The sequence below is a fragment of the Arachis ipaensis genome, chromosome B10 (assembly GCF_000816755.2).
Source record: "Arachis ipaensis cultivar K30076 chromosome B10, Araip1.1, whole genome shotgun sequence".
Taxonomy (NCBI): domain Eukaryota; kingdom Viridiplantae; phylum Streptophyta; class Magnoliopsida; order Fabales; family Fabaceae; genus Arachis; species Arachis ipaensis.
This window is the reverse complement of record NC_029794.2, coordinates 134,861,334-134,870,233: the sequence shown is the minus strand read 5'-3', so window position 1 is coordinate 134,870,233 and position 8,900 is coordinate 134,861,334. Positions and strand designations below refer to the sequence as shown.

The window sequence follows — 8,900 nt, the reverse complement described above, 5'->3', positions numbered from 1 at the left end:
GAGATAATATATTATATTATTAATGGCAATTATACTAATGATTTTTTAAAATTACCATAAAATTTAATCTTTGTGCAACAAACCATACCGATTAATATACTCCTATAATGCGATTTTGCGACGGTTTTAATTTAAAACCGTCACTATTATCAAAATTAACCGTGACAATTTTCCGTATGTCTTGTAGTGTACTAACTCTAACTCAATTCTTATTAGATAGTAGATTATACGTATACACATAATCAATAATAGATATATATTTTTAAAATATTGTATATCAATTTTTTCCTATATTCAATTTTGGATTTTAATGATCTAAATTTTAAATTTCACTTTAGAGAATAAAGTGTAATCTCTCACCATTTATTTCATAGATAGGACCAAGAGTAAATATAAGAGAAAAACTATTCAAACCTTCAATAATAAAAAATTACACTTTGTCCTCTAAAGTAAAAATTTAAAATTAAGAGAATCCAAATTCTTAATTATACATAGTAAATCCTAGTCAACAAAAAAGGAAAAGTATACATAGTAGATTATTTATAATAGATATAAAAAATTACACTCTTATACAACGAAAAATTAGTCATTGTTTTCACCAATTATACCAAAATTTAGACTGGAAAATATCTGTCAAAGTCAATGTAAATTTATACCTCAGCATAAATTGATGATGCACGTAATAAACTAGAGTAAAAAGAAGTAAAGAACAGTTGTTCAGTGTTCACTGATAGTTGGCACCAATTCCATAACAGCTAATAAAAATTTCCAACTCACACATCACCCACCCAAAATCACCCAATAAAAACACCTCACTTACTCACACTTATTACTTATTAGTTACCACTTACCACACTCCAACCAGTAGCTATTTTTATTGTCTAAATCGACAATTATAATTTTATCTTAAAAGTTGTCGTAGTTGTTCTTTTGAACATTTTAATTAGAAGAAAGAAAATATCAGTGTTGTCCTAGAATGATTTCTCGTTTAATAATTGATAAGATATCTAAGATGATTATATTTTTTACAAGAATACATAATTTTTCTATTTTGAAATAGAAGTAATAATGGTTGTTGTTATATTTATCAAGTACACACTGGCATGTATTTGACTATATTTACATGTGTAAAAAAATCTGTTTCAATATTCTATATATAATTAAAAAACAGAAAATATTCTACAAATATTCATTTATTTTTTTTCCCTCATCTGATATACGTAATTGTTGATAGGCATTAGTAATAGTAGGAGTGTAGGATTAAACTGTATCTAGTTATATTTTGTAACGGCCTCAACAGAGTTAGTTAGGGTACGTTAGTGTAACTGAAAAGAAGTTACGCGCACCAGTGCATGATGCATTGTAAGCCGTTAAATTAAACAAAGTGGGCCCCACACCCATGCTAAACCCATTTCCCCCCTTCCAAAACGTCGTTCAGTTTTTTCGAGTTTCCATTCCTTCTCTTCGCCCAGTCTCCTCCTCATTACACTCACTCCGCGTCTTCTCTTTTTCTTCCTCTTTCATCGCCGCGTCAGATTCCTTTCTTTTCCCACTCAGATACCGAATCTTATTACATTCATTTCTATTTTATTCCCTCCTTTAAAAAAAAAATAAAATAAAGGAAAAGTAATTCCCCTTTCTTTTCTTTCCTTTTCTGGGCGGCAGTGGAATAATCATAATCATAATCATAATTCATAAATCATAAAATCATAATCCTTATCAAGTATCAACTCCAATGCTATACTGATCACTCATCAAAATCTTACTTCTTTTTCTTTTCTTCTTTTTTTCTCTTTGGGATTCGTTTGTTTTCTCATCTGTTTCAATGGGTTCGGATGAGCGGTTCGTGGTTCTTGTAGGTGTAGTTCTTGTTTTATCATTGATGCCGTTTTCTATGTCAGACGATGCGGCTGTCATGAAGGCTCTGAGGGGTTCGATAACGTCACCCGGTCTGAACTGGACGAGTGCTGACGTGTGCAGTTGGAGTAACGTACGTTGCGATAACGGTCCGGGGAGAGTAACCGCCATACAAATCGCAAACCTCAACCTGGCGGGCACTCTTCCCAAGGATCTCGGGCAGCTCGGTCAGCTTCAGCATTTCGACTGCAGAGCGAACAACTTCACCGGTGCATTTCCTCACTTGGCTACCACCCTGCAGACGCTGAACATCAACAACAACGGATTCACGTCGTTCCCTGAAGATTTCTTTGAAGGCATGAGTAGCTTGCAAGTTGTTAGCATCGGTTCTAATTCTTTCTCGCAGTGGAAAGTTCCAGAAAGTCTCAAAGACTGTGTTTCGTTGACGAGCTTCTCCGCGATCGGCGCCAACTTTTCCGGCAAGATTCCTGAATTCTTCGGGAGCAGTGGTCCGTTCGGCAGTTTGCAGAATCTTTCTTTGAGTTTCAATAACTTCGACGGCGGTTTGCCTGATTCGTTTTCCGGAAGCGGAATACAGAATCTGTGGGTGAATGTTCTTCCAGGTAACAACAAACTCAGCGGAACTCTTTCAGTTTTACAGAATATGACTTCGCTTAGGCAAATTTGGGTTCATGGAAACAATTTCACTGGTCCTATACCTGATTTTTCGAACCATGATTCTCTTTATGATGTGAGTTTGAGGGATAATAAGCTAACAGGTGTAGTACCGGAATCTCTTGTTAATCTTCCATCGCTTAAGGTAGTTAATTTGACTAATAATCGTCTTCAAGGTCCTCCTCCCAAGTTTAGGGACGGGGTTAGGGTTGATGATGTCATTAATCAGGGGAATCAGTTCTGCACCAACGTGATAGGTGGGAAGTGTAGTGAAATTGTTGATATTTTGCTGAAAGTGGTTGAGCCTTTGGGTTATCCTCTAATGCTTGCTGAGAGTTGGAGTGGCAATGATCCTTGTGGTGGTAATGGCTGGATGGGGATTGATTGTGACGGTGGAATTGTTAGGGGGATAAATTTTCAAAACAAGGGCTTCTCTGGGACTATATCTCCTAGTTTTGCCAAGCTTACTAATGTGACAAGGTTGCTTCTTAATAATAACCGTCTCACTGGTACCATACCTGAGGAACTTACCAGTATGCCTAATTTGATGGTGCTGGATGTCTCCAATAACCAATTGTATGGAAAGGTTCCGAAGTTTCGCGAAGGCGTGAAGGTTAACACCGGTGGGAATCCTGATATTGGAAAGGATAAGCCAAGTGGAGGAGGTGGTAGTTCTTCGGGAGGTATAAGTGGTCATACTGGAGTCATTGTTGGTGTTGTGGTGGGGATTCTTGTTTTACTTGTTGCTGGGTTATTGCTGTATAAGTATTGTGGGAAGAATAAGGGTGGTGGTAATGCTCAACCACCAAATAATGCTATCGTCGTACATCCTCGCCGTTCCGGAGAAGGAGATGCTCTGAAGATAAGTGTTGCGGATGCTGCTGCTGCTTCAGCTTCAGCTTCTGCCAGTAGTCCAAAAAGTGATGTTCATCATGTGGAAGCAAGCAATTTTGTAATCTCCATTCAAGTCTTGAGACAAGTGACGAACAATTTTAGCCAAGAGAATATATTGGGGAAAGGTGGTTTTGGCACTGTGTACAAAGGAGAGTTGCCTGATGGAACCCAGATAGCGGTGAAGAGAATGGAGTCTGGAGTGGTGGGTGAGGGTGAGAAGGGGCTAACCGAGTTCAACTCAGAAATTGCAGTGCTTACTAAGGTTAGACACAGGCATTTGGTAGAACTCATTGGCCATTGCTTGGATGGACATGAGGGGCTTCTTGTCTATGAATACATGCCTCAGGGACCGCTTAGCAGGCATTTGTTTGATTGGAAGGATGAAGGGATAAAGCCTTTGGAGTGGAAGCAAAGGCTTATTATAGCTTTGGATGTTGCTAGAGGTGTTGAATACCTTCATAATTTGGCACAACAGATCTTCATCCATAGGGATTTGAAGCCATCAAACATCTTGCTTGGGCATGATTTGCGAGCTAAAGTTTCGGATTTCGGATTGGTCCGGCTTGCCCCTGAAGGACAGACATCGTTCGAGACTAGACTTGCCGGAACTTTTGGATACCTAGCTCCGGAGTATGCTGGTACAAACTTAAATTGTTGCCTATTTCCTTTTCTTTTTGTTATAACCAGAATTCGTTATGCTTGTGTATCATTTGATCTGGATGTTTGAAAATATATTATTTTAACACTGGCTAGATGATCAAAATAGGCTCCACAAAGAAATGAAGAAACCAAATGCTGCCAACTCTTATGCTGAGAAAAAGAAAAATATGATTGCATCTGTCTAAGCAGTATACTAACTTTACTCTGTTCCACAAATTTAATCTTGAAGAAACTTTATTGAGAAATAAATATGATAGATTTTATATTAAGTTTACCATGTAAATAAAAATTGCCTTCTAGACATTTGGATTTTTTTTAGCATGTTTCCAAATGCCATTCAGTTTTTGTTGATTGATTAGAAAGAAGTTTTGGTCCTAGGATGCTCCTAGCATTTCTCATAAAAAATAATTGAATTCAATCTATAATTTCTTATGACATGTAGTTAAGTATTGCCATAATAAACCAGTAAACGTAGACCACATATTTATTTTTTCTTTTTTCTTTCTTTCTTGGATTGTCCGTCAATTATTCTTCTTGTATCTTGTGCATTGTTATTTACTTATTCCAACTTTCAAAGCATGCATCTCTCTTTTCAATTTGTCTGTCACTTGTTCCAACTTCCAAAGCATGCATCTAACAGACAAATTGAAAAGAGAGATGCATGCTTTGAAAGTTGGAACAAGTAAATAACACCACAAGATACAAGAAGAATAATTGACGGACAATCCAAGAAAGAAACAAAAAGAAAAAATAAATGTGGTCTACATGCACTGGTTCAACTTAATAATGGTTTTGATTTGCAGTAACCGGACGAGTTACAACAAAGGTTGATGTATATAGCTTTGGGGTGGTTCTTATGGAGATGATAACTGGAAGGAAAGCTATAGATAACAGCCAGCAGGAAGAGAACATCCACCTAGTTACATGGTTCCGGAGGATGCTGCTGAACAAAGATTCGTTTCGGAAGGCCATCGACCCAGCAATTGATACTGTGGATGAAGAAACCTTAGCCAGTGTTATCACTGTTGCAGACTTGGCTGGCCACTGCTGCGCAAGGGAGCCGTATCAGCGGCCGGATATGGGCCATGTGGTGAACGTGTTAGCGCCTCTTGTTGAGGTGTGGAAGCCGACGGAACAAAGGGGCGAAGACACGTTTGCCATAAATTTTGACGAGAGTTTGCCAGAAGCATTGAGCAAGTGGCAGGCCTATGAAGGAACAAGCACCATGGATATCTCATCTTCATCTACATCAATGCTTACCAGCCGAGACAATACACAATCAAGCATACCTAATCGCCCTGTTGGATTTGCAGAAACCTTTACATCTTACGATGGACGATAAAGATCGACATATGCACATACACATAAACATACATATACACATCACTCTGTTCTTTACATTACTTTGTTTCAGGATCCAAATTTTTCAAGTCCCTTCTGTGTTATTTTTCCAAGTTTCCATGTATTTTATAAGATTCTGCTATGATATACCATAAAAGATACAGTACAGATATAGAAGACTTGGGTTTAAACTGGGTCGCTCTCTTGAAGAATTTAGATGATCATGATTATGATATTATTTTCCACCATCTTTCTCTATTATTTATAAGTGGGTTTGTTGCTTTTGCAGATATTTTGTTCATAAATCTTTTCCTATTTATTTTTACTTTTATGAACAGAACATGCTCTTAATTGATATTTTAAAAGTTTGAAATCCATTGTTCCTGAAGAACAAAGAACAAAGAACTCAAACTATGCAGCTCCAACTGTTTGTATGTGAGATCACTATGCTTCCACAGCTGCATTTTATTTTATTTTTGTTCGTTCATTCTCCTGCTTTTTGATATTCTCTCTTGTCTTTTTCTCCTTTTTAATGTTTTTTGTTATTCTGTTTGCTTTCAAGCGAATCTCAGTGGATTCGCTGCGCATTCACTTTGCTATTTGGCAATGTGTGAACAAAAAATATGAGATAAATTTTTTTATCATAATTTTTTCTCATCAAGTGATATCACAAAATTCTATAAAGTATAAACCTACAATGGTGACAACCCAACTAGGACATGCTGGCGCTCAAACAATATTATATAGGCCAGTCCAAATAAAAGAATCTAGTATTATATAGGATTAGAGGCAATTTCAATTCCTTAAAAAAATAAGATAATTAGAATGCTAATTTGATTTTAATTCTAAGATATAAAATAAAAGCATATAAATCTCATTTACTGACTATGACATCAAAACAATACAAAAATATCAAGTAAAGAGATATATCACATCGACCTTAAAAAAGAATATTGTAATATAGAGAATAAAACAAGTTATATACTAATGTTTTTCTTATATTATCTGATACCACATACTTTTTTGAAAATAAAATTAACTCCCTTGTTATAGGAAGGTAAATGTTAATATATTGAGTGAAAGGTATCAACAATGTAGACTAGCTTTTTATTTAGGCAAAAGTATCTCCTAAATTAAAGAAATTGATAAAATGAAAACGTTAGTATATAATTATTATTTAATTTATAAGTATATATACAAAAGGGTATATATAGTTATAGGATATATACAAATTATATATACCTCTGACTTACGTATTAAGAGAAAGATATATCACCTAACTTTAAGAAATAATAGAATAACTACTCAAGCTGTCAAGCATGCCAACGGATTTAATTTTATATATAAGAAAAATGAAGAGGAAATTTTTTCTATCACCCTAATAAAATAAATTCCGAAAATATCCATCTGTTGTAAAATAAATAAATAAAAAAGATATAATTAATATAAAATAAAAAAATATAAATAGAAAACTCTAATATTTTTATATTTATTAATATAATTATCTCATTATAATAATAGAAGTAATTCATATATTTACTAATATTATATATATTGCAACTTAAGATTCACAGAGAGTGAGAAAATTTGATATATTATTCTAGTGTAGTTTTTGTCTGAGACATAGCCTTCTATTTATATGCGTACAGAAAGTAATATTTTTAACTTTATTAAAGTAATTCTCTTTTGAGAATGGATATCCACGTAATGATCCTTATCACAACAAATCAAAAAATATAAAATTATAGTATTAATGTTCACTAATATAATTATCTTGATATAATAAAAGTGATATATATATATATATTACTAATATAAGTAATATTGTATGTAAAGAGAGAGAAGAGTAAAGAGAGAAAAAAAATATTGTTATTGATTGTTATTGTGTGTGTTGTTTTAATTGTTACTTCTACTATTTATACAGGTGATAAACTTTTGATTTCAACCTTCATTAATTTTAAATTTGTCTTGAAAAGTTATTTATTTAGTATAGAAAAGATTAGCCACCTAATTTCATAAATGGGCATTCAATTCGTTCTTATCACAACACCATTCCCAATAAATAACTTGGACCAAAACCAAATGTGCCAACTGAGTATTCAGTTCTCCAAAACTTGTTTAAGTTTAAGTTTAACAAAATAGGAAAATGAACAAAAAAATAACAAAAATGATTTAAGTTTAAGTTTAACAATAACACACCTTCATTTGTAAAAGCTTGTTTAAAAAAAGGTTTTTGAGTAAATAACCAATCTAATCCTATTTATTTTTACCAAAAAACTATGCAAAACTTTTAACTCAATAAAGATGACAAAACATTCTCTAGTAATAATTATATTGGTGCTTGTACACCTAAAATTTTAGTTATAAACTTTGTAAACTAGAATAAAACAAAATTATATAACTACACATTAATGAATAAAAAATCTAAATTCAAAATTAGACATTCGACTTTGAAAGGGATAGTCTATGATTACATTCAAAATTGTTATTGTCAATTTGTCACACTTCTCTTATTTAATTTTTCTTTACAATAATTATTAGGTTTGAATTATATATTCGGTCAATAGTCTTGGTCGTTATTAGTAGTAACTTAATGTGACCAAATAACACGGCCTATAAGAATAAGAGATTTTCATTCCCAACGTATGTATTTTTCAAGGCAAAAAAAATCAGTCTATTTTTATTTTTTTCTGTAAATAATGTTTTAAATAATATTTCGTGACTTTTTCTAAAAATCATTTCTGTTTTGTGGGGGTTTCTAAAAATTGTGAGGGATATAGAAAATCTTTGGTAGAAGACTCATTACAAAAATCATAATTGACAACACTTTCAAGAATAAAAGACTCGTCACTATGCCTACCACAAATAATTCTCTTAATATTTTTATAATAATTAATTATTTAGCCACCGTGAGGAGTTCTCGACCACTAAAGAAATTTCGGGAAGAAATCAAGTGAGATAATATAAAATAAGAAAACTCTTCACTCTTCCTTATTTTTTTCAATATGAAACTAATTTTACTATTTCTCACACTTGCAATATTAACATTAATTATATATTTTTAGAATTTTTAATGGGCAATAATTTATTTAATTAATTTTCATTTCTTTAATGAAATTCACTTGTTCTTATCTAGCATAACTAATGGGCTTGAGATGTAGAAATTGTAAAAGGAGCATTAAATCTCTCAAAAAGGATTGTTTAAATTTATGAGTTCCCTTCTAAATTTTTATCACTTGACATAGAATAATAAGTATGATTTTAATCAACTTCATTATATATAAGGGGAAAAAAAACCTTTATAGCATGCAGGTAGCTTATAGAAACGAAAAGAAATTTAATGCTTTGTTTGGTTATAAAAATAAACTTCATGAAATTTAATGCTTTGTTTGGTTAAAAGAAGAAAATGAAAAGAAAGAAAAAGGAAAGAAATTAAAGAAAATAAGAGAAGAAAAAAATTTAAAAAACATTTC

At 32.9% G+C, this 8,900-nt stretch overlaps 1 protein-coding gene across 1 annotated transcript; it reads left to right on the top strand.

Moving 5' to 3' along the window:
• On the top strand, positions 1,418-5,685 carry LOC107624079 (receptor protein kinase TMK1-like). The gene is made up of 2 exons (XM_016326526.2): positions 1,418-4,064; positions 4,890-5,685. The coding sequence occupies exons 1-2, from the start codon at positions 1,826-1,828 to the stop codon at positions 5,426-5,428; spliced, it is 2,778 nt and encodes a 925-aa protein (XP_016182012.1). The 5' UTR covers positions 1,418-1,825; the 3' UTR covers positions 5,429-5,685.